A 22,128-nucleotide genomic window follows, 5' to 3' on the forward strand; every position below is an offset into this window, starting at 1 on the left:
AACTTTATATATTTTTATATAAAATGAAATAATAATTGCCGGATTTCCATTTATCCGATTATAATGAAATGCGGGATGGACTGACAAATCTTTCCATGTGAATCAAAATATAAAATTTCATTAAAAATCCGTCCAATGGGGAGACCCTGTGCTACATGCGAAAAGATGGATGGACGGACATGGTGAAGCCAATAGGCGCTTCAACAAGTATGTGATTACTGGGACACAGAAAACATTTAAATAAATACTGTATTTAGATTCCGAGGAGTCATGCATCTCCTTCCGTTCTTTCGCTGACTCCAATAAAACCCGTCACCAACGGTTGTTTGTCGTAAAAAAAACTGGTCTTTCGGACCTTGAAATAGAATGGAATGAACGTGAGCAATAAAACCGTTGCAATGTTTAAGAATGTAAGCCAGGATATTGATACATCCATATGAAAACATAATATTGCCACCGTAAAAGATTCTGATAGTGATATAATGGGGAACTTTTACGCTGGAAATTTCAATAAATGTTTTCAAGTAACTCGTAAAATTTTCTTTATAAATAAACGCAATAAGGATGTTATGAAACCAGATTGTAAATATCCTACAAGCTGAAAGGTAACTCCCCTTCTTCCACTCCGAAAAAAACAGAAACAACAAAGAACTGACAGAGGAAATGGTCCGATTTCAGCATAAAATACATCCACCATTTCAAATTGTCTTGACGGTTGTCAATCAAACATGTGGAATGCCTCTTATTCGTTGGATATTTACAGATGATATATATATGTAATTTCCATTCTTTAATCTGATTAGAAGTATTAGGGGGTGTTCCTTTATCCCGGGTACTAGTAAACGACATAGAACTACAATAACGATATAATTGACCTAAATTTGTTCAATCTAATTAACCTGACATAAGATAACGTAATTCCTGTGACAGGTTAAATTAGGTAACCTAACCTGGTAAATCGAGATTTTTAATTGACCTCAAAAATATGTTACATCAGATATTTTGCAGGGACCGTAATAAAATAATATTTGCGATATTAAATGTTATAATCTAGTTATGTCGCTGAACAAGCAGAGTATATGATATTCTCCATCTGTTCGGCATATACTGTGCAATGTTATTTTGGATGGGGGAAAAAAAGCCTTTTACTCTGAAAGCAGTCTTCTTCAAATAGTTTGTCAGGAGACTCCTTTTTGACTATCGGCTGCAATCAGAAACATTTGGGAAACCTTAACCGTAACAGAGAATCTTTTTAAATATTTCGCTGAAAGCAAGGCACAATATTTGGTTTTAATCAGGTGACCTTCGCTGGATTTCGTACTTTGGACAACGTGTTTATTTTCTCAAGATTCTTCCTCTGTACGTGCGCTGCTTCCTTGTATTCTTCAAACAATTCGTAACACGGGTCGACTGGCAAGGAAGGGGAGGGCAAAAGAGGAGAGACAGAGAAGGGCAGGAGAAGGTGGAACGTCCTCGAGCGACGGAATATCGACGGCACGTGGCCATATGGCCATTACTGGTGGGGAAATGGGGGCCACCACGTCTAAACAATAGACTGTTTTAACTGTGACGTCACTTTCCACGCACGCATGTCCTCCTTCGGGGCGCCTCACCAAACGAGCATTGCTCATCGACCAGAACGAGCTGGCGGAGTCTTGGAAGTAAAATACACGGCCACTGAACTTCACCTACCCCCTCCCCACTCATCCCCACTCTCTTGCCTCCTTTCCTCTTCTCCCTCCGTCCGCTTCCTTGGTCGGCAAAACAGAAAGGTTATAAACTTGTCTCAAGAGGGCGTGCGCAGATTTGGAGGGTGGGGTAAGCGTCTCTGAACGGTGCACAATAATCTTGTTTATTATTTTTTTCTTTTTTGGGCTTCTCGTCAGGTTCGGTCGTCTGTAAACAAAAGAGCTTCGATATTCCGACATCCATGGAGATAAATTTCACCTTCGAAAGAGTCGGTGATAAGAACCAGGTATATCTCAAGTTTCCTCTAAAGATAAGGAATACATACTACGAGGGGGGGATGATTCATTCCGCTTCTTCGACTGTTCCTAAACGAATTAATCATTTAGGAGGGGATTATTGAACAATTAGGCAATTTACTCGTCGTCATAATGGGAGCATTTTGATATTTCGTGGGCAGGCACATTGTTTTCATTTGAAAAACTTTGGAAACACAATGGAGAAATTCTAAGATTCCTTCAGTCAGATTGTAGTTAGCCGATCTCAGACAGATGAAATAAAAGTCCCCTCCAGGAGTATTTATAGGGTTTTCAATCCGCTGGACGTTTTCACGAAAGATAAACGAACTTGACAAGATTCAGTCAGGAAACAAATAGATGCCATAGACGTAATATACCATAAGAGAACTGGCGCATAATGACCAAGCAGTCAGTGCGTCGAAAAATGCCCAGACAGCTAACCAATTGAGTTTAATCAAGTAAAAATTCGATCTAAGCGTTTCTTTTCGCATGTCATTATATAAATATCCATGCATTAATTGCAAGTTTCATCAATATAATAACCTCTTTCTCCAGATCTGCATTTTCAATGGAAATCCTGACTAGTTATAGGATAAAACAGACAAAAAAAAAAGATAATCAAGTAGTGACTGCTAAAATACGGTGATGTCCTCGTATTCTCTTTATCGTTCTGAAGTCCTGTGTTCCTATGTAGATGCCCGAAAAGGATTTTTTTTTTTTCTCTTTTTATAAGACTCAGAGACAGCATCGCAGTAATAAGATCTTTTCCAGCCACCAAGCATATTTTCCTAAATTTAAGGATCTCAGAAAATTGTAGACATAAATTAGATTAATATTGCTATTATATTAGCTATGAATCGTACTATAATTTCTATTGCGTTCCGGAGGACATTGCATGAAAAGCAAAACGAGGATGCCAACTGAGAAACTCTCTAGAAAGTCTCAGCTGGTATGGGACAAATAATAATGCTGCACTCAGTTTGGAGAGTGCAAATAAAAATTATTTTTGTACCCCATGGTTACAGAATTTAAAAAAAAGGAACATGAGTGACTAAGGATATAATGCTCCTATATACTGTACGTGTATAAATTGAACGTGTTTCGTGGTAGATTTTCTGTTTGCTGAATGAAAAACCCGAGTTTCAGGGAGGAAAAACCATGCTACCCTCGCTTGAGACCAATTAATCCAGCCACGGTGTAAAAAAGGTCCATAAAACTTCCTCACGTCATTGACGGGATTCGAACTCAGGTCTTTTCCACCCGGTGTGGGGTGGAAAAGACCCCGAGTTAGAACTAATTGTGCAAAGTCGTAGTTTACATAGAATGCCTTGGGCATTTTAAATCTCATTGGGAATTTATGATTCTAATGAAAAAAAAAAAAAAGGCTATTTGTTTTGTGATAGTCAAGAAATAAAGAGCATGGTATCCAGCGTATTCTATAAATACCACCACCAGTGGGCCTAATTACTTCTGCCTGCCAGTCTCATATCCTGTCAATCAATGTAATCTGCTTTTCTAGAATGTCTCTAGCAAGCATCTCACAGTTATATCTGTAACTAACTAGCCGTGTTTGTAGAGTGAGGGAGAAAAATAAACTTTAACATCCTATTTTCGCCACTACCAAGGCATGAAGCAAGCTTGTTCTCCTGTAAAACGTATGTCAAAGGTTGTTATCCTTGCACTCAAGGCCAAAATCTCATTCATTGCATCTCCCGCTACCAACGATAGTAATGATAAATATGAGCAAACTGCTGTGAAAAATATTTTGCGATGTATTTAATAGAAATAGAAAGGGCCAAGTTGGCAAAGGACCAAAGCGGTGAGCTCAAAGACTTTATGGTAACAAATATGTTTGACCCAAGATATGTTTTAGTAGCAGAGGGATGGATGTAAGTAATAAACTGTAACATAAGATACACATGTTTACAACGTTTGAAGGTGAAAGAGTGCGTACTGAATTACAAAGAAAAAACTTTTCTTCACGTGTATTCATCGAAACCGGAAGCGGTAAAAATGGCTCCTTGATTGTAATAATAATTTTTCCAAGATTTAGGATTACATTAATGGATGTGATGCTCCTATTCTTTATGAAGCACTGTATGCATTAAATTACATTTAAAAATGTGTACAATGTTCCATAACTTGTTCAGAAGACAGGCAGCTCAAAACAGCCATTTCTTAATTTATGTGCTTCTGGTGAAGAAAAGGATATCTGAAACGTAGTGTCCAAGCAGAGTAGTTTGTAAATCGCTGGCCATAGAAGTATTTTACAGAAATGAGAATTTAAATATGCGTAGTTCAGTCTCACAAATCGGGTAAGTGACACTGAAATATGAGGAAAATCTATTTCTTAACGCAACAGCCAATTATTGGGGTCAGAATATCAACAGTTACGATTATCTCTAAATTAAAATGGGTGTGGTTGGTACTTTGTGCATTTGCAACCAAATAACGCCGCCTTCAGATGTCAACAAAATAGGTTTAATAACCTTTTCGTGACAGGTTCTACTTACTGATAATTTCAACAGAATTCTTTTATCATTTAAGTACCTAAATAATTGTTGCCCAAAGTCTTGTAGGTCAATGTGTGAAAAACGCTTCAGTTGCTGTATAAAAAAGGACATCATGCATTTACACTTGATCAACAGAGCCCATCTTGCGTAGTACAATAATTGGTACTGCAAAGCATTTGTTTTTGGTTGGTAGGGTAGCATGAAAATGGGTTGGGCGAGCTTGCATTACAAAGCCGTAGGTCAACTCTTCTCGATAATTTTACCGTTAAATGAAATATTATAATGAGAACACTTCTTCAACATAAAAGAGGTTGCTAAAATAGGTATTTCGGTAGAGAAGGTACCAGTTGGTTACGATTTGTTAAATAAGATCGCAGAAGTTATAGGAATCTGAAAGTTTGGATTGAATAATCATTTCTACTAGCTTAGAACGCATATTAAGACATGCAAATAGATCCATAAAAGAACTGTGATATGGATTGATGACGTGTTGTCTCGTTGAGTATAAAGACTTCACAGACTCTTCAACTGCAGTAATCTGAAGTCAAAATGTGAAAAATGTGTGATCTAACAGCCTTTGAAAAAGGACTTTTGTGAGTTTAGTAGACGATTTAAGAAACGAAATACATAACTAGTTTTTTCAAAAGCATCTATCTCAAAGGTTTTTAATGACTGGAAAGCAAATGGTTCTTTCACATCTCAAAGGCGTAAATGTGGCAGAAAAACAATACTTCAAGAGCTAAGCCATCGTATTCTAATGAGGGCTGTACGAAAAAATTGGATATCCAGCGTACGGCAAAAAACATCTGAATTCAACCAAGCCTAGGTCTACCTTATTTCAACCATACCAAAAGCAGGGAATTAAAGAAATTGGGTACTGCAATTGGGTACGTTGTGATTGGACAGTGTAACAATGGAAGAAAGTCATGTGATCAGACGAATCATTTTGTTTTGCAATGATGGTAGGTTAAGCGTGTGGCGAGAACCTAACGAAGCGATGGGCCCTGCTTGCCTTATTAAGACAACCAAAGCATCTGGAGGTTGTATCATGGGTATGGGGAATGTTTTGTTGCCAAGGGTTAGGTCCATTGATACCGGTGGTAGGCCTAATACTATCTGGGGAGTACCTGAAATGCAATATTACACTTTTATCCAGAAGGTGATGGCCACTTTATGGATGACGATGCAAAAGAGCATCGTGCGAGAATGATTTGAAGAACATGACACGGATTTCCACCATTTTCATCTGATCTCAATCCTATCGAGAATGTGTAAGCTATGCTGACGAGAGCTATTTGGCAACGAAGCCCTCTTCTGTAAACTTCTTCGCAGCTACGCGATATTTTACTGAAAGAATGGTTACTTGTAATTAGACCAAAACGCACTAAAACACCTTAGAGAATCCATACCGCGCCACATACTTGCTGTTATTCGAAAAAAGGCGGTCTTATTCGATGCTGAATGAGTTTTTTTTTTGGCCAGTGTGTGTGTAGTTTAATATTTTAACTATGTTATTGCCAAAAGGCTTTTCAGTCCTCGAGCATTTCGAGGAATCTATGCCAAGACTCACTTGGATTGTCATTGCTGATCCCGAAAGAAGATAAATTTGAACTGTCAACGCAAAATAAAATAAACACATACTGGTCATATGGAGGAGTCATTATTTTACATAAAGAACTCCGTAACAAAAAGAAAAAGGAACGAACACATCTTACTTTCTTTATTGGGCACAGTTTTACGTAAGATGTCTCTTACGATAATAAACTTGTAGCTGTGTGTCCCACATTTCATATATTCATTGTAGGTTGAGGGATAGGTATAGGTATAGGTATGTTGAGGGTCTGACGGCTCCGGGGATTTCTCCCATCTCCGCGTATGTTCTTTGTATCGAGTGACAGTACCCTGTCTATGCCAGAGGTTTAAAAATAATGTATGGGTCATGTGGTATGTAGTTTGTTGTGCCCATTGTTCATCCGGCCTGTTGGCCGCCGGGCCCCCAGTGGGACCCGGCGTTACCATACCTAGCGACGGGGACGCCGGCCGGGTGTACCAAGAGACTAATTATACTCTGGCAGGTCCTGCCACTTACTTTCCTGGGATTTCGGTGACGAGGACCTAAAATAAAGGTTGGAGTTATCGCTAAGTTGGAGTTATCGGTTTAAGTAAAATTGCATTTAGAAAGCGCTGCGTGGGGTTTTACGCTGAAAGAACTATTTGTAGAGAGCCTAAAAGGTCGGGCAAAATTTGATGTGATTTAAATTTGGACATCTGGGGCAGTCGCTGTACAAGAGAAAGTGTTGGGAGGGTAGGGTGAAGACTTGGGGGATGAAATAGGAAGAAGAGGGGTCGGATAGAGAGGTGACCCCACATTTTCAGTGGGGCATGCCCATGCCCCACCAGAGTGAAAATATGGGGAGGCGAGGAGAGGAGAAGAGCAAATACCCCCTCCCCTCCCGCTCCCCGGAAAAAAAAAACCGCACAAGGGAGTGCAGTTTTGGGTCGATAGTAGGCCATTCAAATCATCCTCAAGTCTTGTCTTTCTGTGGTATGGTGAGTTTATTGCTTGTGTTTTTTTTTTTTTTTTTTTATTACTTGTTTGACCTCCTGCATTCTTCCTAGTTGGGTTGCCTTTGGTATATTTCTATCATTGTTTTCCTTCTAGAAAATAGATCCTGGGCATATTGACTGAGTGCCTTGTAGTCCTCTTGAGTGTCTAGCAGTCTGGGTTCTTGGTTGTCTGGGATATATTGGATTGACGTTATTAGCTGTAGTCGCAGGTCGTCATACAAATCGCACTCAAACATTAAGTGTCTCCAGGACTCCGGGTTGCCACAGGGACAGTCCGCGTTATTTATGATACCAAGTTGGTGAAGTTTAGCTTTAAACGGGCCGTGTCCTGTAAGGAGAAAGGTGGTATTTCGACCAGGGTGAAACCACACTGGCGCCTTAGGGTACAGCTTGGTGACAGTGGGGAGGAATCTTCTGGTCACTGCACCTTTTTCTGTGTTGCTCCATCTCCTCTGCCAAATCTGGATGAGGTGGTCGGTGATTCTTCTCTTCTCATAGTTGCGGTCATTAGTGATGTCAGTGGTGAGGTCATACATCGTAGCCGATGTGTTTCTGGCAAGATGGTAGAGCAGACCACAGCGGGTAGCTTCGAGATCCAGGGGTAGAACTCCTACTAGGACTTGGAGGGCAGCCGTGCTAGTTGTTCTAGTTGCTCTCGACATGGTAAGGAGGATGGTCCTCTGAATGGTTTCGAGGATCCGTTTATTCACTTCTAGTGCCGCCCTCGCGTACCAGACAGGGGAGCCATATGTGATGGCAGGGATGAAGATAGCATTGTAGTACAAAGACAGGGTAGTACGTCTGAGTCCCCAGTCCCTGCGAGTGACTCTAGCGAAGAGGGCCGCGTATCTTCTTATCTTTTGTTTAATATATTCTAGGTGTGGTTTGAAATTTAATTTTCTGTCCAAGATTATTCCTAGGTATTTAATCTGTTCGCACAGCTTAACTGTTTTGTTCTCAATCTTAATTTGTGGTGGTCTCCTTAAGTCTAACGTACCTTTTAGCAGCACCGAATTTGTCTTGTCGGGTGCTAGTTTGAGCAAGTGTAGCTTCGTCCAATCTAGCAGCTTTTGCAGGGCATCATTTGCTTGGATTTCTAAGGAGGATCTGCTGTCAGCCTCGATGGTCAAGATCAAGTCATCTGCATAGGCCTGGGCCTCCACACCACCCAGATCCATGGCGAGGAATTCGTCCAGGACAAAGTTCCACAGGAGCGGCCCCAGGACAGAACCCTGGGGGCAGCCCCTGTGGACTGGGCGACTGAGGCATTTATATGGTGTGGTAACTTGCACTGCTCTATCAGCCAGGTAATCCTTCATGCAATAATAAAGATTCAATGGAAGGTTGGCAGCTCTGAGTCTCGCCAAGACGCTCGGCCACCAGAGGGCACCAGGTTGAGGGATACTGCCAGGATTGTCAAAAGATCTAAGGATTTTGGGACTGCTTCAATACAGAGTGCTCTTCCGTTTCATATTTTCTTACGCACCCGCCCTGCCACTTACAGTTTATACGTACGCTTTTGTGTTTGCGCTTCCTGAGTACTTTTGCGCTTAGAAAATAAGGAAGAACAAAATATCGAGTCATGCCAATGTGCGGCGGCAGACGCCAGTACAAGGTTACAGCCATGTCATTTCTCTCTGCCAACACACTTTCAAACCACTGCTAACATCTCTTCTTGCTTCCCGATTCCGTCTAGTACCGAAGCACATGCCTGTGTTTCGGAAGCTCGCTAGACAGATTTATCATGTGACAGTGGAAATACAAAATGCTACGTAATTCACCTCCCCCTCTTTCTTTTTTCTTCCTCGATGGATCCTTTTCATATTTTCAGTGCTTTTGTTCTTACATTTTCATATAAACTATGTTGTTTTATTAATTTTTCACTTTACAAATTTTCAGCGCGTATTTTATTAGTTTCTGAGGAAGTTTTAGGTCTAATTATGAACTCGATCTCATTATGTCTTGAGTACGTCAATCCGGCTAGAAAGATCACCGAAGCGCCGTTTGTAACTAAAGTGTTTCAATAATGTTGATGTATAAAAAATCAATTCAATTTTGGCATTAAGCCAATGACTTGCAAACAGTAAGTGGTTTGTTTCCTGTATAATGCTAAGATCTGTGGCATAAGTAAAGGAGAGACAGAAATTCTGTTTGGCGAAAGTGTGGACTTCACTTTCGCTCAGTCCAATAACTTTGGATTTGATAGATAGTGAACTATTACTACAGAGTGAAAACCTCTTGACAACATTAATGAAATACTGTACAACATTAAATTTGAGCACCGAAACAGCAATCTTAGTTGGCACATAAGAGAGTATTATTCAGGAAGGCGTCAAGTCTAGCAATTTTTTCCTGATCGACAACCTATATTGATGAAACTAGTCAAGGTCTCCTCGTGCCATTAGAAGTTAAATGCCTCGTTTTTCCCTGCTGCAGGTAGCGTGATCAGAATTTGGTATCGGCCAATTCATTTAAGTTGAAATGCTTCTACTCTAGAGAAAAAAGGTGGCTTTCCAATTAGCTCAACGTATACCTGTAGGTTTACCTTCACAGTCTGAGATAAGGTAAACAACCCCATATGGCCTACACGAGCACCGGTTTATAATATTTTGTGGTAAAGTAAACAACGTCCATTTCCTCCTGAGAAGACGCCCACGTAATGCCCTATTGTCCGATGTGTACGACTAGCTTTCGCGCCAGATACGTCAGGTCAACAGTTAAAAGGGGAGAAACTGTATCGCGCACTGCCTCGTGGAGTAGGTTGCTGACAGGAGTATGCCTTAATGAGCACGAACTGTTTTCTAAAAATGTGTCCCGCAGTTTGACAGAATCCATCAACTGCACGCGGATGCCAGCGTTTGCTACAAGAGCCGCGGTACCTTGAAGTTTTCTTCCAACACTTTCCATTACCAACTGTACTATATTTCGCAATGAGATGATGGACAACTTTCTTTACTTCGTCTTTTAGGTTCTAAAAAGGCCTTTAAGTATTGATTCTATTCTTCTAATTTTATCATGAAGGAAATTGAAAGTTTAGGAAATATTCAGTGTATGAGATTTTTTTTTTTTCTTTTAATCAAGGACCATCATAAACTACTGGTCTCAGAGTAGCAAATTCAACCCAGAAATTTTAAATATCTCTGAAGTTCCTCCGCTACAGAACTTTAATCGTAATTAATTACATTATTTGAATTGTTTGTAAGTTTAACTTTACCGTAAAGTCCCATTAGAAATCAGGTTAAGAATCATTACTTTGACAAGTTTCTTCGAGAAAACACTTTCCTCAAAACAACAATCAAATTTAACATGCATGTTGCTCATCACGGCTGACTCCATTATATATTTAAATTTTATTACAGGCAAACGTTTCATTTGACTGAGCCCCATTATAGGGTCCATTTAAAACTGTACGAACGAAGACGACATAAGGTTACCAATGAATGCATTCTGTTGTTTTCAGAACCGAGAGGTGACACTGCCAAAGAAGTCTTTGTGTCTGGATTTGTACTACCCTGACGAGTTTCAGCATTGGCCTCGTGGAAGGGCGGATAGAAATACCCCACCCTGTCTGAAAACAAACAGAACGATCTGTTAGATAAGGGTAACAGAACGATGTCAAAATTCAGCCAGGAAGTACCTATTTGAAATCTTTTAACTTTGAAAACAGTTTTCAATGTGTCATTTTTCGCAGCATGTTAAGGAACAGAATAAAACAAACTATATTTTATTCTAATATAATAAGTCAGCATTTATTTCTGCTTTGGATAAATAAGAGGAAAAAAAATTTTTTCAAATAAAGCACCTATTATTTTGTCCAGTAAAGTACATAACGTTACGTGTGCCGGATTGATTTTTAAGAAATGAACCCTGCCACTTCTCAAATAACAATACGCTCCTTAGCAGTAATGGTTCATCTGCGAGACAGGTCAGCATCAGACAAGTCATTTATCCTCCAATAAATTAGGGATCACGATGAAGTGTAATATCATTGCACTCCAAGCTGGCTACATCTCGGCCCTAGCAAGTGTCCTTAAGATATAATTTTTCTTCCTTAATTCCTGTTCGCCGTCCTTTGATAACCATCCTCGTATTTACTCGCCTGCCTTTTCGAATTTCTTGTAACTCCCCTCTCCTACCTCCCCATGGAAGGTTATTTCGTTGGGGTATTTTTCATAAACACTAATTGAGTTTATGCCATTACCATAAAGTTCCAGGATTAAAGGATGGCATATTGCTCGTACAGCTGTAAACAAATTTAGAGATAAAAATACTTGACACTTTTTCCTCTCTATACACCCTACAGGAAAATGAGTGCTGCGCATATGTTAACAGAATTTCGGTTCTTTTTAGTCTGACAGACTCTTCTCATGATCAGAAACCTCATATGCATGCTAGTGACCGTATTAACCTAATTCAGAACCGTATGGCAAATAAAATAAAATTCCAAGGGAGAAATTAAAATTCATGTTTTGGTTTTAAGAAGACGACGTTTGGGAATACCTAATAGCTCCCAGTTATTCGAGTGATCTACCAAATGGGACATTGAAAAGGGCAGGCAAGCTTTCCTTCAGGCTTATCGTAATACGCTAACTAGGTGACATGTCACCCGGTGGAAGCCATTTATCACGTCTTCAATAAGAGACTACTATAGTAGCTAATAGGAATTATTCTCCCACCTGCATCCGTAACAGTTTTATCTTCCCTCCTTATCCGTGTTCGCCTTTACGCCGTTAAAAATTCTTTGAGTCATGCTCCCTGAAGCTTTTGTTAACTACAAAAGCTTCTTAAATGCACAAATGTATCGATCTATGGACAGGCTGACAGTTTCATCCCTCTTTGCAGCAACCTCTCTCTCTCTCTCGTTTCAAGTACCTATGGTCACTTGAAGGATCGTTACACTTCCTTGTGCATGCGCAGTATTAAAGAATGATAAATTACCGAAAAGCTGACAAGTTTCCTACACAATTTCTTAGAAGTATGGTGCGACTACATTTATAAAATAAAAAAAAATAGGATTACTGTAAAAAAGAAACACTGTCGTAGAAGGAAGAGGAAAAAATAAAACAAACAACCATTTGTTAATATACCCGAACATTGTCAAAAAGAAGTCAATATTACCTATAATATTGCTTGGTCTGATGAGAAAAATATCAAGACGTACGGTCGCCAGTAAAAGCAAATAATGCGTAGGTTGGTAGACTTGAAGTGTTAGTACACAGAGGTCAGTGACTGTTTTGTCACTTCCACCCATGTTTTGTCATGAGGAGGAAGACTATTTACCTGTAATCAAGGTCTGGGCAAAGACATATGCAAAAACCACTTAGAAATGTCATTAAATCTCACATTCGAGCCTAATTACACTTCGTGTGTTGCAGAAGAGTTAATGATCCAACTACTGGCGGGCGGACAGTGACCTCTGCTGACGGCAAACGACATTTAGCTATAAGGATGTGTGTCCATTTCTCATCATGTGACACCTGTTTGTGTAAAACGCTAGCACTGGTCTGAAAACAAACACCTCTGTGAGGCTAAGGGGTTACACACCATTACCATCAAGTCACAGGATTAAGGATTGACAAATTGCTCGTGCAAACTGCAAACAAGTTTACACTACTGGGCTGTTTGTACCATTACAACCACTTTGGGAAGGTCGATGACTTCATTTTGTGCGTGCTCGGGGGAATAATGGGAATGATAATACGGCACGGAGAAATCAGTGCCTGGTGCCCTCAGCCCCGATATTTCCCTCCCATTTAATTAATGCAGTTGTTTCTGCATACGCACAGCTTATTGACGATATTTAACTCTGCCTTATTATATCACAGACACAAAACAGTGTCTGTGATATAATATCTTATATGCAGTAGTGCTTGAGCATTTTACTGCCACCCTTACTTGGTTATATACTGTCTGCAATAATGAAATTCGGTCTTCTGATACATACCTCAAGTCAGTTCATAACATCTCCAGGGTTCTTTCAAACCCCGCTGTACTGAACATCTCTTTCATTAGGTTTGGGACAGGGCCATACCAGGAGCCCTGCTGGTGCTGTTAGCAATTTGAGCAGGTTTCAATGAACCACAGCATGTCTTCTTCGGTAGCCACACAAGGAGAAGTATTTGTACTTTAACTACCATTTCATTTTCAAAAGGGGCGTAACGGGACCGAAGCTGTTAGAAAACAGTTTTTTTTACCTATTATGCAGGACCTATAACCTCGTCCCAGAAAACAAGATAACTGACGCAGTCACTGACCTTCGCAATGCCCGAAATGGCGAAGTACAGAATTTTCGGTTTAAAGATAAAAGTTCGTACTCAAATTTTCTTTGAGCAATAGACTTGCGCATTGAGTCTTTCAGCTGTACAGAGAAACAAAAGAAAATCTGTTCAAATTCTCCAAAAAAAAAAAAAAAAAGAAAATTACTGAATCAGGCGTTGGGAAAATAAAGAATCAATCTTGTTCGATTACTCGAACAAGAATCATTATAAAAACTAAGAAACCTCCTATACCACTGTAACTCTCTTTAACGTAATCTTGAACTTTTATTTTCTTTATAAAAAAACCCCAATAATCTGCAATAATGAAATTCACTTAAAAAAACTACAAAATATTAGATATTAAAAGTGTCACTCTATCATTTTGTATTTTACAGATAGAAAGAAAATAAAAACAGAATTATGTCTGTAGGAAGAGCATTACTTCTTGGGTTGCTGGCAATGGAAGTAGCGACTTCTGTAGTTGAAGCTTGTACCTGCATGTATTCTCATCCCCAGGAACACTACTGCTCTGCTGACTTCGGTAAGAAAACTTATATTCAGTATTTAACGGTAAAAACTATATTTTTTTACCTAATGAATTTACTGGTTTCAGTTTCTTTAAATGTCAAGATCTATACTGTACACAAAACTTTTAACAGGAATGCCACACAGACGTCTACGGTAAAGAAACACTTTGAAAATAAGTGAAAATTATAACTTGTATTCAATAAATTCTCTTCCCAAAACTTTTTTTCGATTTGTCGTTTTCAACATGAAAAATTCTGCGTCTCCTTCCAAGCAAGATTTAGCTACTCAGAAATTGGCTTAGTCTTGTTTGAAAGGGACACCAAGAGGTACAATTTTCCCATTGTCAATACTTTTTGAAGGTTTTACCTTCAAAAAGTACTGACAATGGGAAAATCTGGACGCTGACTTATTACTTCATTTACAATGAGCCCTAAATTAGGTAGAATGAACCGGCAGTTACCACCTTCAGAACAAAAAAACGCTTATCTTGTTCCATTCTATTCGTAATTCAGGCCGGTTCTTTTCCCCGTCAACCGATGGTGCTGAAATAGGGTGGTCGACACTAAAAATCTGCCACACGCACATCTGATAGGTGAAAGATCCAAATTGTCGACTATGTTGATGTCTCCACCTAATCCGCCTATAGTTGCAAGTGCCGCATTGCGTGTGGGAGGATATTGTGACAAGAATGATCAGACAGCATCTCCCTCCCACACCTCATATTCTCTGTGTGGGAGCATCACTGTGACAGGATACAAAGCAAGATGGTGCCTCTCATGAGGGAATCAACGCCCACTAACTCTGGTAGCGCAGATGATATTCCTTTGCCTTTGAATGCTACTATAACTGTTTTAGGCGAATTATGTTTTTTTAACAATTTTAAACATCAAATATATTGGTTAACACATAAGTGAACAACTCTGAAAGACTTTCTCCAGCTTGTAAGCTAATTAATTTTTTTTACCGAGAGACTTCCTTGAGAAATCTTGTTTTAGGGTTAAAGAATTTCCAGGGCCAAGTCTTTGGCCCTGGAAATGCGAAAATGAAAGATGCAATTTCAGAAATAAATTGTAAATTAATCTTCCCTCGTTCGCCCGGTAAGATTAGCCCTTTGAAAGGTAAAATACAGGTTGTTTCAAGTAATTTACAGCAAACCCAAAATAGCACCAAGTTGATATTCTAACAACGCTCTAGAAGGACATAAACATTGAAACGCAGCTAAACTTTGAGTACAATGCGGATGCCGAATATTATCCGGAATCAACAGCATGCAACGCGTGACTGTGTAAAGAACGGATTACTTCATTGTGCGGTCATAATTTCTAAAGTGGCGATAGAAACCGAGTAGGCTTTGAACTGAAAGCACCTTTGTCTCATTTTAGTCCATTTTCTTAAAGTTATTAATTCATTACAAAGGGTGTATTGTCCTTGTGTTGTTGAAAGGAACATTGTTTGGACACCTTCCGTAATGAAAGCGGTTGCACTGTATTAGGTCAAGTCACGATTAGTTCAAGGTTGCAAGGATACTGTTGTCTTATGACTAAGTTACTGCCTTATGTCACGTCGCTTTCAATAGGCATTTGGCAGCTGTTTTCTTAGTAGAAAAAACAATAAAACAAACTTTCGATCGTGTTCAGTTTATTTCTACAAAAAGCCAAAACGACTCAAGGTATATTGTGTAAGACTATGTCCAAATAGATCCATGCCACAGTAGTTCAATTAAGTTGTTTCGTCAGTCGCAAGTCTTGGGATGTTCTTCGTTGGGTTGCCTGTCATAATTCGTACTTGAAAATAAATCCTGGCACTATTTATTTTTCCTTCCAATCTTTTGTTATCTGCGAGAGTTTCATAAGGTTAAATAGGGTCATAAATGTAGTAGTATTATTGGCACACTCCTATCGCATTCCTTACATCACCTAGTCGGAGAGGCGCGTGCGAACTCACCTTGCTGTTTATCTTTGTCTAAGGAATGCAGGAAAACCGGTGGAGATACTTCTTTCTGGACCTTCATTGATAGTTTGGCGTTGCAAGGATAAGGCACTGGATAGGGGACTTGGAAATGTTTTTTTTTTTCCTTTTAAAACATTAGGGGTATCCTCAAGGACACGAAGGCTTTATATTTTCTTAATACCTGGGGTTACTAGGGAAAGAGAGCGAAATTATTAAAAGCGAAATACCGGGCAATTAGTTCCGGTAATAAAAATGGAAGGCATAGTCTATAATTACATATAATAACAGGAAGTTAAATGAGGTATAAAAACTTTGTAAATGATAACAGCGAGTATATTAGCTGCCCGTTAATAATATAGGACCCATCATTCTAAATTTACACATTTCTCATCAACTGATTACGATAAATTAGATTATTGTGACTATTTCCATTATGGCATTTCTAATCTTTATGTGACAGCATGCAATAAAGTTATTTTTCCAACAGCTGCTGCTGGCTATTCTGAACAAAGGATATAGAGGATTCCAATCCAAATAAGTATTTAATTCTAAATGCCGCCATCTCGAATATTACACTAATCTCTTGATGTGTAAGATGTCCATGAGTGAACTGAGAGGGGAAACATTTACACTGTGGTCCTTTGGCATGATATGAGAAATATCCAGTGAACGAGCAACTCAAAACTGAATTCGGAACAAGAACTCGAATTTCATAAATTGGATTTTCAAATATTTAATGATAATGCAAATTTAGCTATCATTTAAGAATCCATAGCACTTCTAAAACTATTTGCAATAAAAGGAAGGTGTAGAAAATACAGAATGTATTTCCTACACCTTCCAAAATCTGATATTAGTAAGGTGTAGAATACATCAAAGTAGTTTACACTTCTTTGTGTTAAATGTAATGAAACTTTGGTATTTTCAATACACCCCTTTGTCTACTTATAAATGATTCATTACAATGTACTCTAACCTTGCCTATTTGCCACCATCACGTAATCCAAAACTATAAAACTCTCGTAAAATGACAGCTCTGATATAATGGTAATAAACTACATCCTGGCATATGGAAAGAGGTGGGATGAAGTCAAGGGCAGCATCTTCAGATTCATTTACAATCGTGACGTTCCCGAAAGCAGACACGCTTTATCAGGGGCGTGGTGAGAGAATCCAAGTTGTGGGGGTGTGGTTTTGGCAACATCTTGACCTGTACGTGTTGCGGACAGCATGAAGCCAATGTTAATCACACATCGCCTCCAGCGGAGGGCATTCCCGCCTAGCTCAGGTGAAGGAATAGCGGTGGCTACTTCATTTATCACAGTGCAGCTCAACCCTCTTACTCAGGTGCCAGCAGGATCAAAGAGTTGTCTTCCTTTGCACGTGTTCGATAGATGCCCTTCCCCCTTCCGTTACTGTGAGAAGGTTTCAGACATGACAAAAGACGGAAAAAAATCGGAAATCCGCAATACCTTATAATAATTTTGCAAATATTAAATGTTTGGCTAGTTGGAACAGGTTGCTATCTCAGACGTAAATACGCATAAACAAATAGCATGCATCAAGGACCATTTCCAGTGAATGCATGAATTATAAAAGGAAATGTTAAAATGAAATGTTTTCATAGGTTAATTTATCCAAACACTAACATCTGACGTGATACGATAGTTTTCTTCCAGATTTTGATCCCTAGTGTTAATACATTATGTTCCAGGAGGAGAAAAATGGATATGAAAGTGTAGGCTAGGTATTTAAAAGAATCCACTTTGATTTGTGTGAAGTAAGGGAGCTACTCACTCTAACAAGATTTTTTCGTACGATATATAAAAAGGGGAGGGTGTTGATGTCAACAGTACAGGGGTCGCAGTGTATGTAATATGCTGACAGATTAAAAGTTCGCACTATTCTAAGAATTCTTAGTCTTTGACGAAACTTAGGGGGGGGATCAGGGATGACTCGAAGTGGCCACCCCTGGCTTCCTTGAATTGTGGAAAACAATTTTCACAACCAGGGTTTCCAAACATGTGAACCGCTAGTTCATTTTTGCGATTCATTTCATTCTAATTATTAAATGCATTCCGGTTCCATGATCCAAGAACTTAAATTTATATACATTAATCACTATTAGAAAATTCAATAGCTCTACAACGACAGCTCATACATACATCATCCTCCATTTTGCTGTTGAGAGGCAAACGAACATTTTGTTTCTTCACCCCATAGAAGGCAGTTCTGTAATTCTGTTCGACTTCAGCAATCAAATGTAAATGATCCGCATCGGACAAGAAGAGTGGTTACGGCATTCTAATTTTCTTCAAATATGTTTTTAATTTGCATAATAGTAGTGAAATCTGCTTTCATAATTTTCAGGTTTCAAGTCCGAATAATTTGGAATTTAAATGGGAACAAACGAAGACGTGGTTTTAGATTATTTCGACACTTGTCCTTCTCCTTGTCTACTGAAAGTTTTCCTTTGGATTATTACGGCTGTCTTTCCAGCATTCTAATCAAAAGTTGACGATGTCTTTTTAACACATTGATGCAGTCAGTAAGCCCTTATGAATTTGAGATTTCTGGCATAAAACAGTTGGAAGACATTAATTACTGATGTTTAGTTTCCTACTTTAGAAGTGAAGAAACTTTTCAGACTTATTACGAAGAAGGTAGCGGAATAGGAAAATAAGATACTCTAACATCCACGTTATCGTAAAACTTGTGTAATGCTATTTATCATAATATGATTAGCTTGAATAAAGATTCTGCATATAGCTTAATCCTGGATGCAAAGATGGTGTATACTATAAAAACCATCTTTGGAGTGGTAGATTCTGAAGAGGAGCAGCAGTGAAAATGGCTTTTTCAGAACCAGATGGACTCTATTTACAATTCTAGGAAGATAGCCCTAACTCCCATTAACATGAGTACATTTGGTCACGATGGTTCTGGAATTAGTCTTCTACTTCAATTCAGCCCTGAAGTTCTACAAGCTTATTGATAAAATAAAGACTGTGACTAGAGTAAAATATAGTAAAATAAAGCCGATGGCTAGGGGAAGGGAAGATCATAAAAGGCTGTAAAGAGATGTGTAACTGGGTCCTGCACTTATGTTACATTTCGTGTATTTTTTAATGCCACCGTCTAAACAAAGCTTAAATTCTCAGTGATAGTATATCACTTGCCACTCGTATAGTAGAGGTCCAGGTTTGAATCCCGTCGGAAACGGGAAAAAAAATTTAAAAGCCTCTTCAAGAGGGCCTGCAACTATCCTATCTCAGGTGGAGGGACCAGTTTTTCAGCCCGCACAACATGCAGATCAGCACACGAACAGGCACACACAGGTACAGTATGTCCTAAGACGCTGACGCCGAAAAACAAACAACGTTATGAGTTGAAGGAAAATCTTTGAATGCAGTTTATTATTATTCCACATGTCCACACCTCTCTGAACATGAGATTTCCTTTAATTAAGGAAACATGTATTCTTTCTCAGTCGCTAAACTTTTTATATGTTTAACCTTTTCTCTTTTTTCTCCATAACTCCACTTAGAAGAAATGTTTGCACAATTAAAAACTGGTCACCTCTAAGCAACTTGAAAACAATTACGTGAAACCTCCTGGAAGTTTTTAACTGCGCTTTCCAACTACGCAGTAAAGGAAAACATCGAACTGTGTGTGTGTTGGATATGGTTGCGTAATTATAATTAACGTCATCCGACTCACGCCGAAGTACCAAGCTTTAGCTGTATGGCTCCTTCCCCTCCCTCCTAACTTCCCCTTGCCATACACGCAAGTGAAACATTACACACGTGTACCGGCGGTTGATTTTCACATCTTTTTGTAATCGCACTGTTTCCAGCCTATTGTAAGGTAAGAAAGAGTAATTAGTAGTTTCAAGTTTCGTCATTATAAACCAATCAAACTTCAAGGTTATAACTTTGTTCCAGGAATTTTCACGACAAAAATAAGGAAAGTCTGAGGTAACAACGCTATTTAATTAACTTTTACATTTTTTTTTTTTTTTGTAGGTTCTCCTATCGATGCTAAAAGATATCGATGTTTTTTAATGCTTTGTTGACATTAGCAAATGACTATCGGAAGAGCATTCAAGGTCTTCATAACAAAAAGAAATTATGTCGTGGTTTGTGCATAACAACGAAGAATGCTCTTCCCATATGGAAACCATTTGACATCAGTGATTAAGTCCTAAGACTAGCAAGCAATATAGTCATACGACTTGAATCATAAGACTAGTATTGATGCTAATTCTTTGAATAATCTGCTCGAATTAGCCGTGTCCATTGTGAGTTGAAGCCACCGTAACTTCAACTCTTGATGAGCAAAATTAACGAGTTAAACCAGCAGCGGAAAGTTGGATGAGACATCAGAATGTTTCCTTCTTGTGAGGTCTCGAGCCGAGAGTTGTCCACAAACACTCCCCCCCCTTACTATGGCCCCTAGGAAGCCACTTTACAAAAAGATCTCTTTTGCATTAAGCCCAAATTGAATATAACAGCAAGCATTTTCCTTGCAAGTTTTCCGTTAGAATTCTAAGAGGAATAATCGACAGTATGCATAAGAGAACCAGTAAAAATAGGATGATTGGTTTCAATTACAGTAATTAACTTCGAAGTGGATTAGTGGAGCCTACTTTAGTTGTCTCTTCAACCATGGTGGAAAAGCATCAGCGTTGGCCAACACAGCACAAAAAATGGGGGAAAACACATTTACATTTGTTTCATATAGATAAGTTCTCTGAATACAGTACTATCTGAATAAACAGTGCAAGTTGTTATCCATTTGCTTTCAGCGGGAAACAGCTCACCTGATGACTTATTCAGCACAACCCTCCAGTAAACCTTCAAGGTCCTATATCTCCTTGTCTTTCTGCCACCTGAAATTCAGGGGATGGAAACAAAATTATCGTGTGTACCCTTTAATTATAGAGGTAACCAATGGCCTGCGGTATGCGTGACCTTCACCGTAAGACAAGCATCTTTCGTTTCTATCTCATTCTGCCACTTCCTAGTTCATATCGCAAAGCACAGGAGGAAAACGATGCCGTATATCTCCTGCCCTTCCTGAAAGAAAGTTGTAATTTTGCAACTGGAGTGTAGAGACCATACACAGAAAGAAGGGAGAGAGATGCTGAAGGTGATAGCGAAACATAAATTATGAGAGGGCGTAGCATTCTAAGCATGCGTGTGCACAGAGAGAGAGGGAGATTAGATCAAAGAAGAGCAAAGTGAAACAAAAAAGAATCAAAGAAGCTGAAAATAAGATTTTGTTTCTATTCCAACAACTTTTTCTTAACTAAAAAAGAGTTAAGTAAAATTTTCGGAAGAGTAAATAGAAAGCCAAACGTTGAGAAGGAAAGATAAGGCTGGTTTTAACGCAAGAAATTGATTCAATATACTCTCCTCCCAAAATTATCCGTACTTCCTGTATATAACGAAATACGTATAAATGTCTACGCCGATATAAGAATATATAAAGAAGAAATAAAAGTGATCATGGGCCTTTTGGAAATAACAGACCAAAATCTTAAGATTTGGTACTGTTTTTAAGATTTAGTACTGTCTTTTGAAAGTTGCATGACGTAAGAAAAGATTCAAAGCTGCTGCCTCAAATATAACCGAGCAATTTATATTAAAGGAATGGTCGATAGCCAGTGACTTGCCTCTTCTAAATGCAAGATTTTGACTTTTTTCACACCCACACAAATGAAACGTTTTATACAACTATAATACCGATTCTCATTTTATAGATTTTAGGTGAAAAGAATCTTTTATTATTCATATCTAGGACATAACAACACATACTCTTATTTAGCGGTCATGTGAGCTCGAACCACAGTGAACTCCAACAGACTTCTTCTTTGACCACTTGACCCTTGGAATTCATTCGAGGCTTCTTTTCCGGTAGTTATATCTATTGTTAATCCTTTCAGTTTTAGAATTTATTGACTTTATACAAGTGCTGTTAACATCTGGTTTCTTATTCTCTACCTCCTGAACTATTAGGTTTTCGATTGGAATGCAGCTACATTCCTATAACCCATTATATTTCACCTCTTTTAGCAAGAATGCCAGAAAAACCCACCTACACCTGTTCCTCTGCTGCTGCTGCTACTGGACTAGCTTAGCAGATAAACCTCTTTATGCCTGCCTTGCTTTTATGAATTTTATTATTTCTACATCCAACTGTCAATTACAGCTGCTGATTTAAGAACTGGCATGATATTTACTCATCAATCGTAGCAATTGGCCTTCCCTCCTCTTTTCCATACTTTATCGAGGTGGTAATATATGTAACCTTCTGAAAAATCCT

At 38.8% G+C, this 22,128-nt stretch overlaps 2 protein-coding genes across 3 annotated transcripts in view; one reads left to right on the forward strand and one right to left on the reverse strand.

Moving 5' to 3' along the window:
* Positions 1–22,128, reverse strand: part of Syn (synapsin) — a 282,097-nt gene that overhangs the window by 185,961 nt on the left and 74,008 nt on the right. The gene's annotated exons all lie outside the window — the stretch shown is intronic.
* The window catches only part of Timp (Tissue inhibitor of metalloproteases), an 86,249-nt gene that overhangs the window by 42,900 nt on the left and 21,221 nt on the right, over positions 1–22,128 (forward strand). For both annotated transcript variants that reach the window (XM_090387612.1, XM_090387611.1), the window contains exon 2: positions 13,719–13,864. In XM_090387612.1, coding sequence (XP_090243738.1) covers positions 13,744–13,864 — 121 coding nt within the window. In that variant the 5' untranslated portion in view covers positions 13,719–13,743. The remainder of the gene's footprint in view (positions 1–13,718; positions 13,865–22,128) is intronic.

Source organism: Mastigoproctus giganteus, chromosome 13, assembly GCF_048544385.1.
Source record: "Mastigoproctus giganteus isolate SK-2022 chromosome 13, ASM4854438v1, whole genome shotgun sequence".
NCBI lineage: Eukaryota > Metazoa > Arthropoda > Arachnida > Uropygi > Thelyphonidae > Mastigoproctus > Mastigoproctus giganteus.